Source organism: Tenrec ecaudatus, chromosome 11, assembly GCF_050624435.1.
Source record: "Tenrec ecaudatus isolate mTenEca1 chromosome 11, mTenEca1.hap1, whole genome shotgun sequence".
Taxonomy (NCBI): Eukaryota; Metazoa; Chordata; class Mammalia; order Afrosoricida; family Tenrecidae; genus Tenrec; species Tenrec ecaudatus.
The window spans coordinates 271,070-296,367 of NC_134540.1; the positions used below are offsets into that span (position 1 = coordinate 271,070).

The 25,298-nt window shown below is 44.2% G+C and overlaps 2 protein-coding genes across 3 annotated transcripts in view; one reads left to right on the forward strand and one right to left on the reverse strand.

The window, feature by feature from the left end:
- The window catches only part of LOC142461119 (uncharacterized), a 73,138-nt gene extending 49,799 nt beyond the window's left edge, over positions 1–23,339 (forward strand). Inside the window, exons 1-5 of one of the 2 annotated variants that reach the window (XM_075562736.1) lie at positions 3,750–4,087; positions 9,698–9,945; positions 16,244–16,370; positions 17,295–17,442; positions 21,601–23,339. In XM_075562736.1, the coding sequence (XP_075418851.1) occupies positions 9,943–9,945; positions 16,244–16,370; positions 17,295–17,442; positions 21,601–22,471 (1,149 nt within the window). In that variant the 5' untranslated portion in view covers positions 3,750–4,087; positions 9,698–9,942 and the 3' untranslated portion in view covers positions 22,472–23,339. Of the gene's footprint in view, positions 1–3,749; positions 4,088–9,697; positions 9,946–16,243; positions 16,371–17,294; positions 17,443–21,600 lie in introns of those variants that run through there. The other variant, XM_075562737.1, reaches the window with a different exon arrangement.
- On the reverse strand, positions 13,452–17,068 carry LOC142461123 (RBPJ-interacting and tubulin-associated protein 1-like). The gene has a single exon (XM_075562741.1). It carries the CDS (start codon positions 14,202–14,204, stop codon positions 13,563–13,565), a length of 642 nt encoding a protein of 213 aa, XP_075418856.1. The 5' UTR covers positions 14,205–17,068; the 3' UTR covers positions 13,452–13,562.
- Positions 23,340–25,298: the final 1,959 nt, after the last annotated feature.

Below are 25,298 nucleotides of genomic sequence, written 5' to 3' on the forward strand. Positions count from 1 at the left end.
AAGGTATCTGAGTGGGACTTGGGAAAAAAACTTGGTAATTTAAATTGTATATTTCAGACACTGACCCAGAAAAAAGGATCACTATCCAAAAAGAAGTTTCTCCCTTAAACCAAGAAAAACATTGTGTAGGCCTAAGGGAAAAGTGTTGTTTTTATGCCAATAAAACTGGGATTGTAAGACAGACATTAGCAGAAGTCAGAAAAAAAATTAGACCAGGCATAGAAAGTAAGGGAACAAGGGTAAAGTTGGCGTAAAAAGTGGTTTAAGACACAACGGCTGGAGCCAAAGTGGGTGAACAAGTAAATGTGGTGAAGAAAGCTGATGGTGCCCAGCTATCAAAAGAGATAGTGACTGGGGTCTTAAAGGCTTGAAGATAAACAAGCGGCCATCTAGCTCAGAAGCAACAAAGTCCACATGGAAGAACACACCAGCCTGTGTGATCCAGTGGTCCCGAAGGGATCAGTTATCAGGCATCAAAGAACAAAAAAATCATATCATTGACTGCACACCCCCATGATAGGATCGCTGAAGACAAATGGGTGCATAAGCAAATATGGTGAAGAAAGCTGATGGTGCCCGGCTATCAAAAGAGATAGTGTCTGGGGTCTTAAAGGCTTGAAGGTGAACAAGCGGCCATCTAGCTCAGAAGCAAAAAAGCCCACATGGAAGAAGCACACCAGCTGGTGCGATCACGAGGTGCCAAAGGGACCAGGTATAAAGGCATCATGCAAAAAAAAAGAAAAAGATATATGTGTGTATATGTATATATATGTGTGTATATATATACCATATTGAATGAAGGGGGAAGTGCAGAGTGGAGACCCAAGGCCCAAGTGTCGGCCAATGGAGATCCCCTCACAGAGGGGTTCAGGAGAAGAGATGGGTCAATGAGGGTGCGAGGTAGTACCGATGAAGAACACAGCTTTCCCCCGGTCCTGGATGCTTCCTCCCCCCAACTACCATGATCTGAATGCTACCTTGCAGGGCTGGATAGGGCAGAGGTTGTACACTGGTGCATATGGGGGCTGGAGGCACAGGGAATCCAGGGTGGATGATACCTTCAGGACCAGGGGTGTGAGGGGCGATGCTGGGAGAGCGGAGGGTGAGTGGGTTGGAAAGGGGGAACTGATTTCAGGGATCCACGTGTGACCTCCTCACTGGGAGAGGGACAGCAGAGAAGGGGGGAAGGGAGACTCGGGATAGGGCAAGATATGACAAAATAACGATGTATAAATTACCAAGGGCACATTGGGAGGGGGGAAAGGGGAGGGAGGGGGAAAAAAAGAGGACCTGATGCAAGGGGCTTAAGTGGAGAGCGAATTCTTTGCGAATGATTGGGGCGGGGAATGTATGGATGTGCTTTCTACAATTGATGTATGTATATGTATGGATTGTGATAAGAGTTGTGTGAGTCCCTAATAAAATGTAAAAAAAAAAAAGAAAAAAAAAGAATGACGAGGGCAACAAATGTATAAGGGAGCTTTGTTCAACTGATGTATGTATGGATTGTGATAAGAGTTGTATGAGCCCCAATAAAAATATTTATTAATTTAAAAAAAAGAATGGTATAAAATGAATTTAACCTTGTACATCAAATTCACTAGTCACAGAAATTTAAATCAGGATGTTAGTAGTTTTACTAAATGAGCCAATAAAGAAATATTTAATACAAAAAAAGTGGTTTAAGGGTTTCCTGTGGCGAACCACCATCCTGTCTGCCATTTCGGGGCCAATGGCCATTTAATCCTTTTAATTTTAAGTCCATGTTTTATAAATGCTTTAGTGAAGTTTGTGCAGGAACAAGTAAGTGCAGTAAAGGTAATATCCCTGAGGCAACATTATAAAGTATTACCAATGCGTAACATTGTTAATTTTTAAAAAACAATTTATTAGGGGCTCATACAACTTTTATCACAGTCCATACATATACATACATCAATTGTATAAAGCACATCTGTACATTCTTTGCCCTAACCATTTTCTTTTTTTCTCCTCTTTTTTTTGCATTTTATTAGGGACTCATACAACTCTTATCACAATCCATACATATACATTCATCAGTTGTATAAAGCACATCCATACATTCCCTGCCCCATTCTCAAAGCATTTGCTCTCCACTTAAGCCCTTTGCATCAAGTCCTCTTTTTTCCCCCCTCCCTCCCCGCTCCCCCTTCCCTCATGTGCCCATGGTAATTTTTTTTTTATGCCCATGGTAATTTATACATCGTTATTTTGTCATATCTTGCCCTATCTGGAGTCTCCCTTCCCCACCTTCTCTGCCGTCCCTCTCCCAGGGAGGAGGTCACATGTGGATCCTTGTAATCAGTTCCCCCTTTCCAACCCACTCACCCTCCACTCTCCCAGCATCGCCCCCTCACACCCTTGGTCCTGAAGGTATCCACCCTGGATTCCCTGTGCCTCCAGCCCTCATATGTACCAGTGTACAACCTCTGCCCTATCCAGCCCTGCAAAGTAGAATTCGGATCATGGTAGTTGGGGGGCATTGTTAATTTTTAAAAAACCAAAATCCAACTGAGTCAGAAGACTCAGTATTTGTGAGAAAAAGAAAGATTTCTCTCAATTGTCTCCACCAAATATATGCCAAACCCAAGACGCTGCTTGCTACCCATGGTAAATGACTACACTAGGAGGTCAACGAAAGTAGGTCAGCGGTTATTCTCCTTAAGGGTATCAGCCATCTAGGGCTACCAGACTGGATAGTCTGACTCACCCTAAGTAGGGCCCACTCCCTTCTGATACTGTTCCCTTGAAGGAGAGCCCAAAGGCAAGCCCGGGACCACTGAAGGATGACTAAGCTTAGGCCACTATGTTGAGTGTAGGGTCCTCTAATCTGGCCACATGTGCACCCCAATTCTCTCCCTTTACTATTGCGTGTACACCTCTAGGTCATCCCCTTCCTACTGCTTGTATTGCCTATGTTACAATCCTTCCTATGATGTAGGTCATTATCTGTCATCAGAGGGCTTGCATGCACCCAGATATATAAGCTTTGGTTAGAAATAAAACCTCATGCTCTCTCTCCTGACCGCTGGTCCCACCTCTGCGTGTACCACCAAGAGAAGCTGAGGTGAGCATGTTATTATGAAATATGTCTGAATTCATTATTTTACTTTCTACCATCTCTTCCATTTCTCTATGACTTTACTGTAATCTGTATATCTTTTAACTGTAGAATTGCGCCTACGGAACCCGTGTTAGTTGTGGCGGGGTGGCTACCTTCACAAGTACCGACCCAAGACCAGTTGGGGGGGATGTGATAAGGAAGTTGAGTTTGGGTCTAAAATAAAAATGGCAGACGAGAGGATATGGCCAAGCTTGTGTAAATGTCAGCCTCATTGCAAAATATTCCGCTTTTGTACACTGTAGCTTTTAGAAAAACCACTTGCTGATACTACCAGCTTTTTGGGAAAAAAAAAAAACAACTAAAGATAATGTAAAGGTCGTCTTAAAAAAAAAAAGACACCTGTGTGTTAACCCTATTAAAGCTTGTCTCAAGTCAAAGCTCGGGGTCTACACCTTATGTATTCCAGATTCCAGCGTTGAGCTTCAGTTTGAAGCCAATAAACCTCTTTGAGCTGTCTCGGTCTCTGGTCATTCTGTTTACTCAATAAACTGCTACAACATTATATCCTCCTGACTTCCTCCTGCGGGCCACAGAGGCGACGAGGAAACAGCGTGACCTACAAGAGGCTGGAGAAAGACTAAGGGGGGCCGCACGCCACCAACCCCTGCAACCAGTCCATCCCCGTTCACAGGCACCACGGACGGGGGTCCTGGCCCGAAAACCAGTATCGGAGCCCAGGAGCGCCGCCGGAGAAGGCAGCGGAAGGAAAGGGTCGGATTCCCCCGGGAAGCTGGCGGGGAGCCCGGGCGGGCGTGGAGGGCAGCCCAGCGTCCGGCGCCGGGAGGACGAGGGTCGGCGCCCGAGGGCCCCTCCGCGTAGCCCCGCGCGCGCCGCGCCGGCCCGGGCGCCCCCCTCCTCCTGACGCCGCGCCCTGGTGACGTCCTTCCGGTGACGACATCGCTCGTCGACGCGGAAGAGCGCCCGCAGCGACGGTCCCAGTGGGTGAGTGGTTGCTTGCTCTGGCGCGGTCCCGGCGGGGTGTCCCCGAGGCCCGGCGTCCCCAGACGTTTCTTGGGGTTCCGGTGGTCCCCCCTGCGCTGCCCCTCTTGATCCCGCCGCGCGACGCCTGCGTCACCGCGTCCCTCGTTTCCGGTTAACCTGCTCCGGCCCGGCCGCCCCGCCGTTCCACCTCAGGGCTGGCCTCCCTGCCCCCTTTGACTGCTCAGAACCCCTCGGGGACCCCGCCCCCCGGTAGGCCCTCGGAAAGGCCCAGCCGCTGGCGGGCTCTGGCCTGGAGCTTGTTGCGTCCCAGTCCGGGGTCGCGGGGATGCGCGGTTCCGGCCCAGAGACGTCTCAGCGACACCGGGCCCAGAGCTCCGTTTGGACGAGGCGCCCTTGTTTGAGTACTTCTTTCTTGGTGGGCCACAAGGCCTCGTCTCTGTGGCCGTTTCCCTGTTATGACATAGGATCCAAGTCCAAGTGGATGCGTTGTGTTTTGCGTCCTTTTTAATGTTGTGATTTTCTCTTATTTCAAGGTGCTAGACTGGGGCATGCCGGCCTACTCTCCTTTTTATTTCCTTTTATCCCCGAGAGATTATCTCAGCTGTATTTCTAGACCACAGAACGTGCAGGAATAGAATTGTTATTGTCCCATTTCAACCTAACTGGCATTTTCCCCGGGACCCAGTACATGGTCATGTGACGAGTGCTCCATCGGAGTATCCAAGTGTCTCTGACAAAGGCGCTGTTTGGGGTCACTGAGCTTTGGCTGGTGGTGCACTCCCTCCATTCTCAAGCTTAGGATGCCATGTGAGCTCAGAACTCCTCCTGGTGGTCTCTGGCTGCCCTCTGTGTGCTCCCAAGGCCAGGTCTTGGGCTCCAACTGCCTAGGGATCCTGTAGGATTATGTTAATTTCGTATTTTCAACTTGTGGTTGTGTGCATTCATAGACGTGACTACACTAGTATCACGCTTAATTTTTCATTAGATCAGGTGGGATGCAGTGAATTCCACCTCCTGGCAACCCTGTTTGTTAGAGTAGACTGTGCCCTGCATTATCACTGGGTGAGTTTGAACTGCAAGCCCTTAGTTTATCAGTCTAGTACCATCTATGCTACCTAGGAACCTTCATTTTCCCTCACCCCCGTAAATAAGCCACTGTCATCGAGTTTGTTCTGAGTCATAGCATTCCTACATGGCATTTCTGAGACTGTAAATCTTTATGGGAACAGCCATGCTCATGTTTCTCCCTGAACTCTTGCTGGATTTGAACTGCAGACCTTGAGTTTACTGGCCTGACCCACAGTGCCACCAGGCCTTTTTTTTTTTACCCCTAAAAAAAAACCAAATTCATAGTTTCCGTGTACTCACCTTCAGCTCCTGGTGTTGTACATGAGCTGGACAAGAACAACTGAGATGTGAGATTGAAAGAAATAAAAAGTTTATTAACAAAAGAAGAAGAATCTGCGCAGGGACCGGCAGCCTGAAAGGAGAAAAAATCTTAGCTCACTGGTCCCTCCTGCTTAGAGACTTGGGTTTTTATAAAGTTTCCTTAAATTGCTATACTGTGCAAGCAGGCTGGTACACAAGCAGAGCTTGCGGTTAAAGGGCGCGACGAATCAGGGTGGTACAGGATAGTCTTTTGCTGGTTTCTAGGAACAAGGGGCTAGTTGGCCTTTTTTTTTGAAAATGCTGTAAGGCCTGAGGTTGCTCTTTAGGACTGGTGCCGAATGATTGCTTAATATAAAATGGCTCTATTTAGGCTAACTATCACACTGGAGACTCCCAGTGTGTCAGACAGTGCAGTGGGCTGTACAGGGGTTTCAGTGACTGAGTCCCAGCTTGGTTGGCATCTCCTGGCCTTCTTCCATGGAATCTGACGAGAACCAAATTCCCATCATTTCTATTCATGGCTGTTTCTGCTCACCATTCACACCCCTCGGGTCACCCAAAAGACAAAATAACGTTTGGAAAGCAAAGTATGCACGCACAAACACACACAATGACACACACTTACACATGTTTGGGTGCACAAATATACCTTCCAAACCACCGTCTATAAGGTGGAAATCCATCAGAGCAGGAAAGCTCAGAATTATAAAAGGAGGTAGCAGTCTAATAGGATGAGTAAGTACCCAGTGGAAAATGTGAAATGTGCAAGACCATGGAACACAGGGAGATCCTGTGGGTTTTCATCTCTCAGGTCTGTATGAAATATGTGGGCATGATGTAGCCTGAATGCACACATTGTTCAGTATCTGGCATGAAAACAGTATCAGTTTACTAGGGATTTTTATAAGACAGAAGCTTTATGCCTTTTTCAAGACATCATGCAAGATCAGTTATCCTGAACATGTTTCATATGCATAATATTAAAGGAATTACAGAACATTCATTACACAGAATGTTCAGTTTAACATAAATTAGGAATGTGTGCAGTGGTTTCCAAATGTTAATGGGGAAATTCCATCCTCTTGTTTAAGTTCTTCGTCAATCTTTTTATTTATTTATTTTTTGGGTTTTTTTCTGTCAACATTTTAAAAGCAACACTGCATTTATGGGTCAGTCATCTGCTGTCATGAGCTCTTCGTACCCCTGAGGCTGTGTGATGTGCGGAAACTGTGATTTTGTTGAAGAAATCTCCTTGCATTTTGTGTATCACAGGTAGGGCTGAAAATGAAGGGACTGTGTTTAATGTAAGTTCTTATTGCATCAGGATGTGCTAATGGTAATCCTGTTGATTTCCTTAAGGCTTTCAAGGTTGTGTCTGTTCCCAACCCTTGTATAGATTTGAACTGCCAACCATTTGGCTTAGACATCAAGTGCCACTGAGCCACTGTAGCTTTCTCTAGATGAGATACAGTCCCTGACGACAGGAAATGCAGTTAAATGTGTCTAGGGTGCTATGTTCTTGGTCATAGGCCACCTCTTGAAATGGTTGAATGCCCATCAGTTCTTTTGGTTTAGTGAGTCTTTATCTCTTAATGCTTCTTGTATCATTCAGTGTCTGTGCTCACAGACTCCTTCAGTATGGCACCTTGAGCCTTTTTTGTTCTTTATTTCTTTCTGCTTGAGATGTGCTGAGTGGGTTTCCTTGTTTTGGTTTTCTAAGTCCCGGCCTGGGCACAGTTCCCTGTAATGCTTTACTGTGTCCTCTTGACCTGCCTTTGGAATTCCCTCCTCCTCATTTCTTCCATGTGCTTCAGCTCGTCTACATTCAAGAGCAGGTTCACAATCTGCTGACTCTACTGTGTTCTTCCCTTTTGAAGGACCGCTAGCTTTCGCCATGAATGATGTTCTTCCATAGCTCCTGCTTTTGGTCATTTTGCTCAGTGCATCAAATCTGTTCTGTAGATGGTCTCACAATGTACAAAGGTTATACTCAAGGGTCATCTTTCTGCTCTCATGGATTTGTTTTCATTTTCTGTAGTTTCCCCCTGGGTTTCCAGTCAGCTACTGGCTGTCCTTCAGCTAATTTTACATCATCTCTTCCCAAAAATGTAGTTAATTTGATTATTGTGTATGTGGCATCTAATGTTATTTTTGTTGTTGAAAACTAGTATTTTGAATGAGGAAGTCTTTGGTCTTACAAGTTCTGTCACGCACTGTCCTCTGCCTCTACCTCCAGCGTCTGGTTTTCCACTTTCTAATTCGTCCTCAGTGTTTCCTTTTTTGCTTTCTAGTAATTATCACATCTTTGTTACACGTTTGCTCTGTTTCATACTGAAGAAGTTGTTAGAATTCTTCGTTGTTTTGGCCAGTATCTTTAGTTTTCTGTGTGGGAATTAGAATATTTGTATGAACTTAACTTCTTGGTAAATATATATGTATTATCCTATCACAGACAGAACACTTGAGAAATGACCTAGAAATGAGATTTTTGACCTTGAGTACAACACCATCCTTCCTGAATTAGCCATTCCAGGCATCCTGAGCCATGTTGTTGTTGCTTTTATAAGGCTGAGGCAAAAAGAGTCCACAATGAGCCCAGTGGGGCACATCTGGAAAACAAAAACAAACCAATGATTGTACAGGAACTGACCTAAGGCAGCTTCTAATAGTGAAATCTGTGACATCTTGAGCAAGAAACTAATGTGTGACTACTAACATCCACTAACGCACTCTGAGAGGAACGATTTACTAAGTGCGTACAGTGGTGAGAGAGGAAAGGTAACGCTGAGAGCACAGTGGCAGTAACCATTATAGGACGAATGCTTGAAACAACACCAGTCTGTTTAAAGCACAGCAAGAACAACAGTTTCAGGAAGGCATTATCAGCGGCTCTGCAGTGGGGACATTGCTGTTGTTTGGTGCCATGGGGTCACTTCTGGTCATAGCAATGAGTTATGATCCCTGACGATGGGCCCTCTAGCTGTGGCTCCTTATTTGCATGGCTCTGCCCTTCATACACCTGCACCTGTGGTTCTATTTTGAAGGTTATTCCATATTTGCAGATGGTAAATCCTATATATAAAAGAGTCCCAAGATTCCACCAAGTGTTAGGGCTAATTGTAGAAGGTGGCATAACATGCAGAAATCTGCTTCAGATCTATAAGCCAACAAAGAGCTTTAAAGGAAACCCTTCTGTTTAGAATAGTGTCTAAAGCGGCAGGGCGGGTGTGCCACACACCTGGGAGTAACTTTAAACACGAGGGGAAGCTTGTGCATGGAAAACTATGACACGATTTAGAAAGACAGAAAAAAGATGTAAATAAGTAAGAAAAAAGACCTGGAGATTTTTTCCAGAACGCGCCAGCTCTACGAGATCCCTGCAGAGTGACTTTCTACTCCGAGGCACATGGATGGCTGTTATCAAAGTACACCATTTAATCTGTAGTGCCTCTGTAAACCATTTGTGGAATCTCAGCGTGAGATGGGACTGAGAGGGTTCAGTGGTAGAATTCTCAACTTCCATGTGGGGCATCTGGCTCAGTGGAGGCTTGCATGATCCAATTCCTCACGGTTTCTCTAACCTCTCTGAGCCCAGTACAAGCACACCCAGCCCTTCTTGGGGAATCTGTGGAAAAGTGATTGTGTGTCAGTGGTAACTCTCGTCAAAAACACATCTACAAGAGTACCATACATATATGCGTATATAGGCTGAATTTTTTCAGCACATTTTTATGCACTTTTTGTGGTAAAATTAGGTGCCTTGGCTGATATTTGGGTTGGCTTATACTCAAGTATGTACTGTGTGTAGTGTTGGTGTTTCCGGTGTTAGTGTTATGTTCACAATTTGATGGGATGCAAGAGAAACGTGCATCAGTTTGGATGGAGCCAAGTATATAGATACTCAAACCTGTTTCCATGGAGTCCACTTTGACCTGTAGGGACCCTGTGAGACCAAGTCAACAGGCTCCTGCCGCACAGCTTTCCAGGGATGTGTATCCTCATGGAAGCTGACTGCAACATCTTTCTCCCGTGGGGCAGCTGGTGGGTTCCACTGGTTGACCTGTATGTTATTAGAGGGATCTTTGAGACATGGCGCCACCTGGACTCCCTGTCAAGTGTGTAGACAAATCTACCCTGGGAGGATGCTCTGCCCAGGGCAACAGCTGAAGGCCAAGAACCTGACACTCCCTCCTTACTCAACACTGTCACCTTCCATTTCAGGTCGCAGGCTTGGTGAACAGAGAGCCAGTCCAGCTAGATAGCTGGAGACCAAGGTCGACTGTTTTGGACTTTCATGAAATTCCGAGCAAGGGTGTGTGCTGCTCTGCCTGCCTGTGGACCAAACATCATTCACCTGCCTCCAGACTGCCCAGTGGCTCTGCCTGCACTAGCAGTCCTCTTCCTAGAGAGACTCCTTGTGCTTAGAGAGCACATTCACTCGCACCTTCAGAAGCTGTAGCCAGGAAATGGTGAGTGCTACAGAGTCCCGGGGCTTTGTAACTGGAAGGGGCAAGGCTGGATGGAGTTGTTGGGGGCTATGCACTCTGGGCCTGTGATTCTTCTCTCAGGTTTAAGAGTAGTTAGAGGTCCAAGAGGCTGAACCCCATCCGTCATCTTAAGGCCTTGCTCCCCTGCTCCCCTGTTTCTGGATATTTCCTGTACAAGCCTTGTCTGCCTGGGCTCACCTTCCACCTATGACTGGTCTGACATGGTCCGCATACTGACCCATAGTTCTCTCTGTTGTCTGGCAGAACCACGTACTAGAATCTGATGATGGATTTGCCCCGATTGAGAAGGCTAAGTCCAAGGTCCTGCAGAGCCATTCTTGCCCCAAGCACAGTCCCACCTCTGCCCCTGTGTGGTGTGGTAGCTAAGCTGGGAGGGAGTCAGTGGGATAAAGTACTGATTGTTGATAGGGTCCAGGGGCGGGCCTTGGTCCTCGTGAATTCTCCAGTGAAATCATTTTCAGCGGGCAGGGAGCCCTCCTGGCTCATGTGGGAGTTCTCCAGGTCCACCTGTTAAGCGGGGATGCTTTTTCCTGGAGGTTTTCAGGTGTGTGAGAAACTTTGTTCCCTTCAAGGATTAGTGTTCTCCCCATTTGTGCCTAGAGCTGGTATTTAAGTTTCTACTTTTCATCTGCTCTGTACAGTCTGGCATGGGAATGAATAAAAAAGGGGTCCATTCTTCATGATGAGCTCAACATGTCAGATAATGTATTTTTTTCTTGGGTTACAGTTTTCATTGCAAGAAAATATCGAGATTAGCTTGTCCTTCTACTGAGAAATATTCAGTTTAACGGGTACAAATTTAGAAACATGTGAATGTTTATTTGAACTGACCTAAGAGGAAAAATGTATTAGTAGATCATGTTATTAGTCTTTTTCTATTATACAAAGGGTAGCTTACTATTTACCCTTGCTGTTTAATTCACAAACTATCCTGGAGTATTTGTACCTATGTGTTATTGTTAGGCGCCATCCAGGTGGTCCAGACCCATAGTGACCCTTTGTGTAACTGAAGGAAACATTCCCCAGCCCCAGCCATCTTCAGAGTGGCTGTTATGTTTGAGCACATTGTTGCAGCCACTGTGTCAATTCATCTTTCTTTTTTGGGGGGTAGCCCTTCTACCAGGCATGATGTCCTTTTCTCTGGACCAATCTCTCTTGACTCGTGTCCTAAAGTAAGATGAAGTCTTGCCATTTTTGTCTGTAAGGAGCATTCTGGTTGTACTTATTCCAAAACATATTGTTTGTTATTTTGCCAATCTATAATACTTTTAATATTCTATGCCAATACATAATTTAATTACATCAATGCTTCTTCCATCTTATTCGGTGTCCAACTTTCACATGCATATGAGACAATTCAAAATACCATAGTTTGGGTTAGTAATACCTTAGACCTAAATGTCCCTGCTTTTCAACGCTGTAAAGAGGTCTTGTGCAGCACATTTAACCAAGGCCTGGGATCACTTGGTTTCTCAACTGCTGCTTCCTTGAGCATCAACTTGCAGGTCCAAGCAGGCTGAAATCCTTGACAACTTTGATCTTTTTTTTCATTCATTATGATGGGACATATTGGTCTACTTGTGAGAATTTTGGTGGTCTTTGTACTGAGTTGCAATCCATACTAAAGGCTGCAAGTCTTAAGAGTTATGTTCCTACAAAACTACTAAGTTCTTGTAGTTTTTACCATATTTTCACAAATGGTCGCTTGGATTTGTATAGTATAATGCTCTTAGAAAGCATGCTCTAATGAATATCAATGTGGAATGAACAGTAGGTATCCAAAATATAGACATGGTGGCTGTCTGAAATAAGGCAGTTTCTACTGAAATGAAGAGGTTTTCACATGACTTTGTAAAATTATAATGTGGGAATTTCATTTCCATGCATTATGCCACTGTTGACTTTTATTGTCAACTATTCTTAAGAAAAGATGACTGACCTAATAGAATCTCAAACTATAGAATGATTTCACTGATACAGCACTCAACAAAATTGTGCTTAAAGATGGCCCAACAGTGGTTGCAGCCGTTCATTGATAGGGAGCTTCCAGACGTTCAGAAGTGGACATGGAACAGGGGATGTCATTGCTGATGTCACATCCCTCTTGGCTCAAAGCAGGGAAAACCAGAAAGATATTTCCTTGTGTTTCATCGACTGTGCAAAGGCATTTGACTGTGTGGCCATTCATCACCTGTGATAACCTTGAGCAGTAAGGAATTCTGGAACACTTCCTTGTGCTCATGAGGAACTTGTACCTGGATCAAGAGCCAGTTGCACAAGCAATGGAATACTGCATGGTTTAAAGTCAGGAGAGGTGTGGGTCACTGTAGAATCCTCTCACCGTACTTGTTCAATCTGTATGCTGAGCAAATCATCAGGGGAATTGGGTTATTTGAAGAAGAATGTGGCACTTCGATTAGAGGAAAGGTGATTGACAACCTGTGATACGCAGATCACAGAAGCTTGCTTGCTGAAAGTGAGGAGAAATTGCAGCACTTGCTGATGAAGATCAAGGACTGCAGCTTCAGTGTGGATTAGAACTCAATGTTAGCAACACCGACAGCCTGACAACTGGGCTCGTAGATAACATCATGATAAATGGAGAAACAGTTTAATTTGTCAAGGGTTTTGTCTTGGTTGCATCCACAATAATCAGTGCTCATGGGGACAACAGTCAATAGATTAAAAGCTGAGTTGCATTGGGTAAAATGTTGCACATGATCTTTTTAGAGTATTGAAGATTAAGGATATTTGCGAACTATGGTGGCCTGACCCAAACCATGGTATTCTCCATTGCCTCATATATGGTTATGTGAAAGTTGGACATTGAATAAGGAAGACTGTAGAAGAATCGATGCATTTGAATTGTGCTAAAGAATGTTGAAGGTACCGTGGGCTGCTAAAAGGGCAAAGTGATCTGTCTCGGAAGAGGTAAGGCCAGAGTGCTACTTAGAAGCAGGGATGGCAAGACTTTGACTTACATACTTTGGATATGTTGCTAGGAGAGACCATTCCCTGAAGAAGAACATCAGGTTTGGTAAAGTGGATGGATTGACACAGTGGCTGCTCGGTCATAGGAACAATTGTGAGGATGTCACAGTGTTTTCTTTTGTTGTGCATAGGGTCACTGTGGGTCCGAGCTGACTTGATGGCACCTAACAACAACAACTTATCATAAACAGTGCATATACTGGCCGTGTCTGGCTTAAATCACAGGCATCAGGATTTCTGATGATACGTAGGCATTGTCAGTTTTTATGACCTCCCAGTGGGTTCCCATCTGAACTCTTGTCTTCCTGTCTAAAGATTTGATGACTTTACTTTTGCTAGGATTCTTATTGTTACAATAGACCCTGAACTCTTTTGTTGTTTTATTTTCTTTTTTCTTTAAAAAAAATTTTTTTTAATGGTTTTAACATTTATTACACAGGGAAAATACATGGCCACCCGCCCTCCCCCCACGCCCCCCTCCAAGAGCCAGCCTCGAGGCTCCCATGTCTCCACGGTCAGTGTCGGGGAGTCTCAGGGCCTCTCCACTGAGCCAGTTGGCACTTGGTCTGTTTGTTCTCCTTCGCAGCCTAAGGTGGGAGGCATTGGGTTGGCACTGTCACAGAGCAGCAAGGCTGAAATGGGGGGACTCTTGGTGCTCTCTCAGTCCATGTCAGGGAACGGGAGTCTGCTGCCGCCTCCGCAACACCAGGATGGGTCGTGGCAGGACTGGCTGGGTGGACAGCCCGAAGAGGTGTCTCCCTGGGCTGGGGCGTGTGGCTGCCCCTGGGAGTGGTGGGGGGTGTCCAGAAGAGGGCCTGGAGCTTGGCAGCATCACCTTTGACCATCCACGGGGCCTCCCAGCCCGTACCCTTGGTCCGGGAGCCAAATAGAGACTCATCACAGTAAGACGGAGTGTGGCCGACCAGCCTGTATTTGTTGTTTTTCCTTGGTGTGAGCATTGGGGTGCTGCCCCTGGGTGGGGTGCTCTCGCAGCTCTTATTAGCGTCCAAGGTCTGAGACACCCTTCCACTCGGCCTCCCGGCTCCATTGGCCTTTCCCACCCATGGCGGGTCGAAGTCTGGTGGGCTGGGCCAGGTCCCCACAGGGCTACCAAACAGCGTCTCATCCACAAAGGACGCCCTGGCCTGGAGCCGCTGGCCACCCCGGCAGCTGTGCTGACGGTGGACGGTCTGCATCCCGCTGACGGCCAGCACTGGGGGGGCCCTCATGGCTCACAGTGGGCGGGCTCTGTCTGCCAGTCCCTGCCTCCTGCAAAGTGGTAGACAAGCATCCTCTCATTTAATCTCCCCAACAGCCCCATAAAGTAGCTTCGATCCTGTCCCCTTCACAGACGTCACCATCCAGGCGCTAAGGGAGGTCACGGTGTGGGCCACGCCCGGGGCCACCGGGCCCTAGCGACGTGCTCTCTGTTGTTTTATTTTCATAACAATCATCTTTCTGTGATTGTGTCTGTGTGCAAGTGAATGTTTCCACAGCAGTTTTTGTTCCCATTCAACAATTTCCACACAGATCCATGAGATTGGTTACAGTCTTCACAATTCAATAGTCTCAATATTTCTTCTCCGGTTGTTCACTTTCTCATGAACTTCATTTTCTTCCCTTTTACAACTTCATGCTTTTCTATAATTATTGTGATCATTTGTTCTCAGAAAGTGATATTTTTTGGTGAACTAGTCCATTTCAGCCAATTTATATTCTCATAACTAAAGCTAATATACTTGGAATTGGTTTTAGATAAAAATAAACTATTCCAATAATACAATTATTATATTAAGAACAATCCCTTTGTCTCTTACTTGGTTTCAAATCATGATGTTCCCGTGTTTCAGACTAAAACTACACTCCACAGAACTCGCAGGGGCTCATTTTTCAGCCATTCTCTGGCATTCTCCCTTCAACCTTTTGTGGCCAAAGGCTTATCTCCCTGTGCCACCCAGGGACTCTCCTTAGGGACCCACACATCACAGGGTGAGTGCCTCCTGTCAGTCCTCTGCCTTGCTTGCTTCGTGTCATGAATCAACCTCCCCGAGAAGCTGAAGGGCTTGTTCTGAAACTGAAAACATGGGAATATCTCAAGGGCTGGTGTTTAAGTCTCTTTTTCCTGGTATTTATGTAGTTTAGCAGCCAAAGCCTCTGCGCTTGAGTGAATTACTAAAATGCGTAGCCAGCAAACACAAGGACTTGGTATTGTGGTTCTTCAGAGATTGGCCTCTCATGTCATCACATAACATTATTGTATTTGTGCGCTATCTGGGCGTCTGTCTGCTCAAAGCACAGATTCTGAGCTTTGCTGTATTGTGTCTCAGAGTTTGAAAATTGTCGTGAAATCTGGATTCTTTCATTATCTGTTCTTCAACTGGGTTCTGGTTATTTTTTTTATTAATGCTGCGTGCTGTGAAGGGGCAGAGTGCACAAAGTGCAACTGTAGAGCTTTTAAAGACTAGGTGCAAAATGTCACAGTTCACCAAAATAACATTCTCTTTCCAGCAGCTGGTCTGTCAGTTCTTGATCACTTGACGTTCTTGAAAACGAATACTGTGAGGTCAGGGCTTTGAGTTGCCCTTTGTCCTGCAGGCCACTGGGCCTCCCAAGGATGGTAAGGGGCCAAGGGAAAAACTGCAGTTTCTGCAGTGCTTGCTACTAGTTAATATCTCATCCTGCTTCCATCTGTAATTCATAAATACTCGATTTCATCCTGTGGAAAGATGTGAACAGCACACCCTTCCTCATGAATGGAAGAGATGATCAAGTGTGGCATAGGGGTTAAATTTTAGAGCATTTATCTAGTTTATGTCCTGTGTTCTAAGTGTTCCCTTTTCTGAACCAAGAGAATAGGGAGAGATAAGATTGCAAATGGCCACAGTCAAACTGTGGGGAGATAAGTTCACTGTAGTAGAAGAATTGTTAAGTGTTTGAGATACACTTAAGCCTAGACAGTGAAGGATGAGATGATTGCTCACCTAGGTAGACAGGAGTAGGACACTGAACCTCGGGTCAAATCTCTAGGAAATCTCAGTCTCCAGGATTTTCATCCGACCCCTCCTTTCACACACTGAACTACATGGTAACTTTTTGGGGTTTTTAAATAATTTTGTTTGGGGCTCTTCCAGTTCTTTTCACAAACCATACATACATCCAATGTGTCAAGCACATTTGTACATATGTTGCCTTCATCATTTTCAAAACATTTCCTTTCACTTGAAAACTACATGGTAATTTACTGAATCAGAAGATGTGGATGTTTCAGGACTCGGTGGCCCTTGAGGATGTGGCTGTGGACTTCTCCCAGGAAGAGTGGGCTTTGCTGGATCTTTCCCAGAGGAAACTCTACAGAGACGTGATGATGGAAACCATCAGAAACCTGGCCTCTGTAGGTATGGATGGCTTCATTTAAAACCGCCCTCTCTGTGACCACATATGGCATACCTGTTGTGATCAGTGCGGGCCCAGTGATGAGAGGACGTTGATAAATGGGACAAGTGTAGTATGTGCCCTTTGGAGGATCTTGTCATGGCTTCTCCATGAATAGAGACCGAGACTGAGTGTTACAGGGATATCATATTTCAATTGTGACAGCTTTAAGTCTCTTCCAATGTTGTACACACGGAGATTATTTTTCATTTGAGCATTACATTGAGGCTTATTATGTCTGTCACATGTTTGACAAGGTAATTTGACAAGATAAATTTACATCTCCCCACACTCCTCACACTTTAAAGTCTTGACTCAGTGTCAGGGAAGTGTTCTTGCCTGTTACTGTCTTCCCTTGTGATAGGTCTTTCTCCACGAGTAGCAGGTCAGCCACACACATCTGTTGTCCCCGAGTAGCCAGAGGAAGACCTGAGGAGAGTGCAGGTAGCACTTCCAGCACCGCCAGTGTTGAGGGCTGCAGGAGGGAAGAAGCCTCTGAAGGACCAGGCCTGTATGGAGGGAATGAGATTTGAAGAAGTCAGTTTGAACTGGTCTCTTTTGGGTTGAGCAAGCACAGAGATTGAGCTTGCTTCTCTGACTATCCTTCCAACACACCAGTGCTCACAGAGAAAGGTGGCTCTCATTCCTCTCTTCATGTTCCATGGGGATTGTGTCAAAAATCTGTCTGCTTTCTTCTTCCCATTGCGTTCCATTTGTCAGTCTCAGTCTTCATGGCACTATCTCCTGTTGAATTGCTCTGTGACTGTGGTCTAAGTGTGAAACAGGAAAATGTATTAAAATCTTTTTTCTCACAGCAACCTTTCCCCTCTGAGTAGTGCCTTTGATCTTTGCTTTACTTTTAACCTTAGCTTAAATCATTTTTCCAGTTTCTCAAAACCTTGATGATGAAGAAAATCTGTCCACTGAAAATACAATACAGTTCATGAAAAATGACACCTGGTCCTCTATGGTAGGAGAAATCTGTGAATTGCATGTCACTGAAGATCAGAATAAAGACCAGACTGCATATGTGAGGTGAGTGTCACTCAATTGAGACCAAGAAGTGCTTTAAAAGAGAATTTGAAGATGGTATCATGGCACTGAAATGTTTGATCAGAGAAGTCTTAAAAAAGTTAGTGGTAAATGTAATATAATTTTCCAAGGCCTTTTAGAATCCGCTCATATGTAAATGTGTTTTGCTGTGTTAACTAGAGAGCCAAATCCAGAGACCCTCATGTGTGTAAGAAAATGCTTTATATCACAAAGTCATTGTTTATTAAGGAAACAGCCCAGCATAGTGTTTCATAAGTCCCTCTTCCTTGGGAGTGGGTTACTAGAGAAATAAACCCTAGAGATGGAGAGTGGATGCTTGTTTGACCTCTGCCTCCTGGTAGTTTTTCTAATTTGGCTGCAGTTTACTGGGTTGTTTTTAGAAAAAAATATGGGAAGCTAAAGTTTTGATTCTCTTCTTTGGTTATTCCTGTTAGAAATGGTGAAAATGAATGTGATTAATGTATATTTGGAGCTCGGAGTGAAATTGTCACTTGTATTTCTCAGAGACCATGCTGCTTAGTGAAACTGGCTGACAGGTCAAAATGGCTGATGGAAAGCCTGGGCCTGGCTTGATTCAGAGCCCCAGGGCCATACTTTGTATCAATGGGATAATTTAGATAAGGATTAAGATAAGATAGATAAGGATTGGACCTGACTGTTTTAATAAGTGATTTTAGGATTTGCCTGTACTAGATTTATACTGTTTTCTTCTGCGTATTGTTACTGATATAATGATTGATAGGAATGATTATATGGAAGTAAAAATAGAGAGTTTGTAAGACTACTTGCCTTCAGCCATGAAATTGGAATTTAAATGTGTTAGAACAGACCTGCAAAGAAAGCTCTAAAAGGATAATCCCCACCCAGTTCCTTGAGTGCTCAGGATATTGGAAGGTGAAGAGGCTTGCCTAGTGCACTTTTGAATTTTGAATTAGTGGTTTGTGCCATTAGTTGGAAAAAATTTGGAGCCATAATGAAACTCTCCTCTCTAGGAATGAAGGTTAAAGGAAGCCTGTGGACAGGCTGAAATTCTTGCTAATTGACCACCTGGATCCAATTGTTGAGGGGAAGTGATTGAAACGCAGCAATACAGAGATGAGTTGAGTCTGGCAACTGACACCCATGAACCTGGTTCAGAGTGACTATAGGAGAAGACAAGAAGAAATTGGTCTGAAGTACCTGAGCTAGCCCAGGGGGGCTATTGTTGTTGAGAATTTGTGACTGGGCCAATGGTCTAAATGCATTGGGTACCCTTTGAGGGTAAGTGAGGCAGCCCACATTGAGTTGACCAGGCCCAGCCAGATGAAGATAAGAATTTTGTACCTGTGAACTGGTGCATATTACTACTGGCTTTATGGATGATCTGTCTTGATTTGACTTTGCTTATGGACGCAGACTTCACAAGGTTCCAACTAGAATGAATATTTTTCACATTAAAGATTAGGATTGTCTCCCCAGAGTACTGGGTTAATGTAAAAGGGCAGTACCAAAATTGAATACCCAAATTGGAAGATAAAGGCATGAAGTCGTTGGCTTACAAACTATAGGACATTTTTCTTTCGTTCATTTAGAATGTTATATTTAAATGAGCGTGGCACATTTTTGGTTTGTATGCATTTGAGTTTTATCCTGTTAGGTACAGATATGATTTTATTATTGCTTATTTGTAAATTAGATAATGGCCAAAGAGTTGTGTGAAAGTGTCAAGTTAAAGAGTGGTCTATGGTAGTTACATAAGCTGGTGTCAACGTGAGACTATTAAGAGTGAAGGGGTGGAGGTTAGCCTGTAGATCAGGGTGCAGCTTAATGACCTCATTTGGAGACGATATGGAGATAAATTGCTCACCATAGGCCAGACCTTTACTCTCTGCTTGACAATCCTGTTGATAATCCACATGGAGATACACTGATGGAATCAGAGCCCTGGAGCTGGAGTCGCCACATGGAGACACACAGAGGTGCTAAGTTACTTCCACCACCATTGGACCAGTAAGACTCTCATCCACTGGCCTGTGATCTTTCAGCATTTGGGGTCATTGCATGTGTTGTGTGAGTCTGAAGACAAATGTATGGGCTGGTATTGGACATAACGGTTAATATTGGACCTATGGCCTTACCTGAATTCGGCTGGGATGTTTTCTTAATATACAATTCTTATATTAGGCTCTTTCTTATACACATGAGTGTCTATTAAATTTGTTTCTCTAGTCACTCCAGACTAACAGAATTTTCCAACGTCAGAAGCAAAGTACCAGTTCAAATTTTAAAAAGGTCAAAAGTACCTTTTTTTCCCCACTTAAGAGTGCCCATTTTTCTCTAGGCATGTCTTTCCAAATGCAAATGTACTGAGCACTGAAAGACACTTAATGGGGCATACGTTTCTGTACATTTTTGCCAGCATTTCCTGTATGTACTCATTGAACAGAACCAATATAACAGCTGAAAGCAGTGAGCTTACAAACGCTCTCTATTCATATTGACCAATAATCATTTTTATCATAATTATCTCAATAATAGTAATTAGAAGAAATCATTATAATCCTTGTACAGCTAGATCTAAATTCTTAAACTCAAATCTTAAAACAGCCAGATTCAATCTTTTCTCATCTAAACAACCCCACTCATATGCAGTATGGCCTTGGGCCTATGGCTGCATCAAAACAGGGCCAGGCCTTCAGTCAGCCATTTGACTAAGCAGCATGGTCCCACAGAAGTTCATGGGGCAATTTCGCCCCCTGAGCACAAAATCTATTATAAATCACATTCATTTTCAACCGTTCAGTCAGGCATAACCAAAGACAACTTTAAAAAAAATCATTTTATTGGGGGCTCATACAACTCATCACAATCCATTCGTCCATCCATTGTGTCAGGCACATTTGTACATTTGTTACCATCATCGTTCTGAAGACATTTGTTTTCTACTTGAGCCCTTGGTATCAGCTCCTCATTTTTTTCCTCTTCCTTCCCCACCCGCCCTCCCTTCTGAACCTTTGATAATTTGTAAATTTTTTTTTTCATATCTTATACCGTCCAATGTCTCCCTTCTTCCACTTTTCTGTTGACCGTCCCCCAGGGAGGGGGTAATATGTGTAATATGTAGATCAAATCTGGCTAGAGCAGAGGATACAGGTAAGAGCTGGAAACACAGGGAATCCAGAACAGATAAACCCCTCAGGACCAATCATGAGAATAGTGATATCAGGAGGGGAAGGGGAAGGTGGGGGAGAAAGGTGGAACCAAAGACAACTTTTAAGACTCAAAACCTTCACTTCTTCCCATGTCTTTTCCAGAAAACAGCCCAGTGAGTAGTGTGGCCCTAGCTCACCTCTGGCTAGCCAACCAAGAAAACCTACCATAAGGCAGAGAGCAGACAAGCAGCACTGTCCATTTTCAAGACTTGTTTCTGTAGTACCCCACTCCCCAGGTACCATAGTGTGTTAGGCTGGGTGAACGAGAGACACAAATCTAGAAACACTCATATGTGTAAGAAAGAGTTTTCTATCAAGAATTAATATTATATCGAGGAAACATCCCAGTCTGGTACAACTCAAGTCCATAAGTCTGATACTAGTCCCAAAGCCCCTCATATTGTCACAGGCAGTGATGCAGAAGGCAGGAAGATCACAAACCTGTGGGTGCAAAGTTGTGTGGATCCAGTGATGGTGTTTCTGGCAGCAATTAGGGCCAGCCAGCAGGAGAGTAAAGGCTGAGAGAGACACGGAGGGTCCCAGGGCCCTGCAGGCTAAACTCCACACCTGCACTTTCATAATCTTCAGGTTGACATAAAATTGTGTAACTACCACAGTATATAAATGTAAATAGATGCATGCATTGTAACTCTTATGGTAAACGCATCTCAAACCTATTACTATTGGGTCTATTTTGACTGATGATTTTACCATTGGGTGACTTCACTAACCCAATCTGAAATACTGAATAATTAAAATATATCTCACTGATACACCATTAGAAATCACCAAAGTGAAGAAACAGAATGAGAATAATGGTAGCATCTTCATCAGATGATTTAATCTGAGACATGAAACAATTCAAGGTAAAAAGAAGAAAACGTTTACTGTGTCTAGCACAGTCAAAACTAACCAATATATCATATTAAACTGTTTCTTATTTTAACAGGCAGCATATGATAGAGAATGTCAGTGAAGTCAATGAAGACGCTCAGTGTGGACAGTCCTTCAGCTGGGTTCTAGATCTCTCTGTGCTCAGAAGAACTCCTGTGGAAGCCTACTCATCATATCTCCAGTGTGTGGAATCCTCCATGGATCATTCGTCACTTGCACAACATATCAGCACTCACTTTGAATATGGTACCTATCAAGATAAGGGATGTGAGGAAGTCTGCAGTTGGCCTCCTTACCCCAGGACCCCAGTGCAGACTGTTACCGGAAAGAAACCCTATGAATGTAAAGAATGTGGCAAAACCTTACGCTATCCCTCTCACCTCCGTACACATATGAGAAGTCACAATGGAGAAAGGCCTTATGAATGTCAGGAATGTGGGAAAGCCTTTGGTCAGTCGTCAGGCCTCAATAGACATATGAGAACTCACAGTGGGGAGAAGCCATATGTGTGTAAGGAATGTGGGAAAACCTTTCTTCAGTCTTCAGGCCTTATTGCACATATGAGAAATCACAGTGGAGAGAAGCATTTTGAATGTAAGGAATGTGGGAAAACCTTTGTTCGGTCTTCATCCCTCAATAGTCATATGAGAACTCACAGTGGGGAGAAGCCATATGAATGTAAGTTATGTGGGAAAGTCTTTAGTGTGTCCTCAAATGTCATTCAGCATATGATAATTCACAGTGGAGAGAGGCCTTATAAATGTAAAGAATGTGGCAGAGCCTTTTCTCATTATTCATCCCTCATCAGACATAGGAGAGTTCACAGTGGAGAGAGGCCTTATGAGTGTAAGGAATGCGGCAAAACCTTTCGTTGGTCCTCAAACTTCTCTGTGCACAAGCACACTTGCGGTAAAGAGAAGTCTTAAGTAAGGATGGCTTGCCACATACTGATGCTTCAAACTACAAATTCCATAAAAGAAATCATCTCAGTGAGTAAGAAGTCAACAGAAATGGAAAAGAAGGATCATGAAAATTATTTGTGCCTCTGGGAAAACTAACACTTTCATCGTAAGTATACATCTGTCTTAATAAGTGGCTAATTCTTCAGTTTTGTGAGCAGCTGCGCAGGTGTGTACTTTCTCAGTTCATGCTAAATTTACCTCAAAGCTTTTTGTGTCACAAATATTTAGGGAGCAGCCTTGAACATACATGAGTTTGTGGTTTTAAATTTTCAAGTTGATGTTAAATCGCATTAAAATGCTGATTTTATATTTGGATTGAGAGTGGTTTTTAACTTATTGCTGTGCTTTGCTTCCATGTTTTCCACTTTTACCCACTGAAAAGTTAAGAATTTTACCTTTAGTTTTAAAGTTCTCATCAGAAGGTACTTTGTCTACTAACTTTGGATCCATTGATCATTATTCCCTGAAATTGTTATCATTTTGAATTTGATGCTGCTCTGTGCGACAGTGTCTAGCTGAGGCATCTAGTGCTCCTCTTATGCACTGATCTTGGGGTTCTGGTAGAATTCATGAACAAACCATTGCAGCTTCCCTTCAGAAGTTAAGATTAACCCACCTCCAACCAAAAGACAGTATTCACTAAACAGTACCTGCAGCTGCAGGAGAATGCAACTGGTGGTGAGATTTAAATAACTTAACCGGTTCTCTGCTCTACTGGCTATTTTATGTCTAACAAAAGATATTCCGAAAGGTGATTTATTATTTCGCAGTTAGTACTTCAGCAATAATATCAACAAGGATAATAAAATGTAGGTACACAAAACTAGATTGTACTAAGAAAAAATTTAAATACTAATAAAATGTATTTCTGAAAAAAATCAACTTGTTCAGTGTGTTTCTACAATGCTTCTTGATAGACCTCCTCACTTACAAATTTCACTCTTATGTAAGCTTATCAATCCGCTGTGTGATTTATGCTCAGCCATCTTCACTGTAGGGGTAGGATCCCATTCCCTTACAGTTAGGCCAGTTAAGTAATAGTCATTGTGTTTGGTAGATTGAAACAGGCAGCTTGTCTTCTCTGAACATACTACATTGATCTTTGAAAAAGCTTTTTCTGCTTCTCCTAAACTGAGCATGAACCCATTGCCACATCCTGTAAAAGGCATAGGTGGTATAGAACCACCTCTCCAGTTGTGGAGGCACCAGGCAAGTCTCTGGGGGTCTTGGGGACTTTTACCCTTTCCTGACCAGTGGTGTGCATGGAGTGAGGTTTAAGCATAACTTCTGTTTGTTTCTGGATTAGCTTCCTTTTCACAAATCGAAACAGCTGGGAAGGCTGGGGTGGGCTTAGGTGGGAATACTTGGGGAGCTGTTTGAGCAACTTTCTGGGTATTCTTGCAAAGCATAAAGCCTGTACATATGGGACCTCGGACCACTTCCCTTTGGGACAGAAAAGATCCAACTGTGAAATGGCCTTGTATTCCAAAGATGTGACTGGAAGCCAGCTTTCTCTGCTCACCAGCGGGTATTGAGGCCAAGCAAATTTAAGAACTACTTTTTTCTCTCTCTCAGGGAGTGTACCTGGAGGCACAGTTTAGTCCAGTTCTTAAAGGACACAATCTGAAGAAGTCAGTCTCGGTTTTGTGTGAGATTGATTTTGTCCCATAATTCCAAGACTTAGAGGATCCTGTTGTCAATTAGTCTCTCCTGGATGAGCCCCCAAGATGTCAGGATACCTTGCTGGTTTCTCAAAAGCAGCGGTGGCATGGTGACAATGCAGAGGTCCAACAAGCAGGTAGTAGGAGGCAGCACAGCAGGTTTATTAAGCAGTAAGGACACACCGAGGACAGTCTGCGAGCGGGATTATGCTTTTGAAAAGGTGAAAGTAGCAAGACCCTGCCCAGAGTGATGGGCCCTTTTTCAGGGCCCTTTGTGTCAGGGCTGGGGTTTTCAAAAAGCCATGGCTGTTGTCTCAGGTTGGCTAGCATGTAAACATTGGCCCCTTTTGTCTGGGATCCCGCCCCAGCCATTTCCTCACTTGGCGAGGTCCTAGGTGTTCAGGTTCACAGCCTCCCTGTTTCTGGTACGTGGTGATTCATCAGTCAGACTTGTCTGGTGGCTTTCCTTGTCCTTGTCTCACTGCCCCTGCTCAGAGAGGCACAGCTCACTTTACCCTCTCCAGACATAGTGTATTGGACAGGGTTCTCTAGAGAGACAAACCAGATTGCTAGTAATTATATATAAATATATTTGTCAAGATAGATATATAATTCAAGAAATAAACCGTTAAATATACAGATAGATAATACAAGAAATTAACAGTTAAATTATAAAGCAGTGAGACACTAGCAGTCCTTCAAGTTTTGAGAGCTGCCAGTTGCCAGTCCCCTTCTGTAGAGAGAGCTGGGCTATATATACCCAGGCAGCAAACAGCAAGGCAGGTCCCCAACTGTCATCAACTGTCGGTCCCCAGCTCCAGAGATAAACATTCCAATCGTGTGGGCTTAAAGGGACCTCAACTTACAGCGACACAGTCCACAGGCTAGGCATCCCACAGGTAGTGTACCCCTTTAAATTGAGGCACAGAACAAGCAAGGTGAGGCTCACCGAGCCATTTATCCCTCTGCCCTTCAGTTAATCCTACTTGTGTTTATCAGCCAGGCTGGCACAATAAACTATAGCACATAGTCTCCTCAGACAACTTGCAGGAGCCCTGCTCCACCTCCCCGCACTCTCTAGACACAGTTCTTCGTTCCTTATCATAGGCCTAGAGTAAGACCCCTGGCCC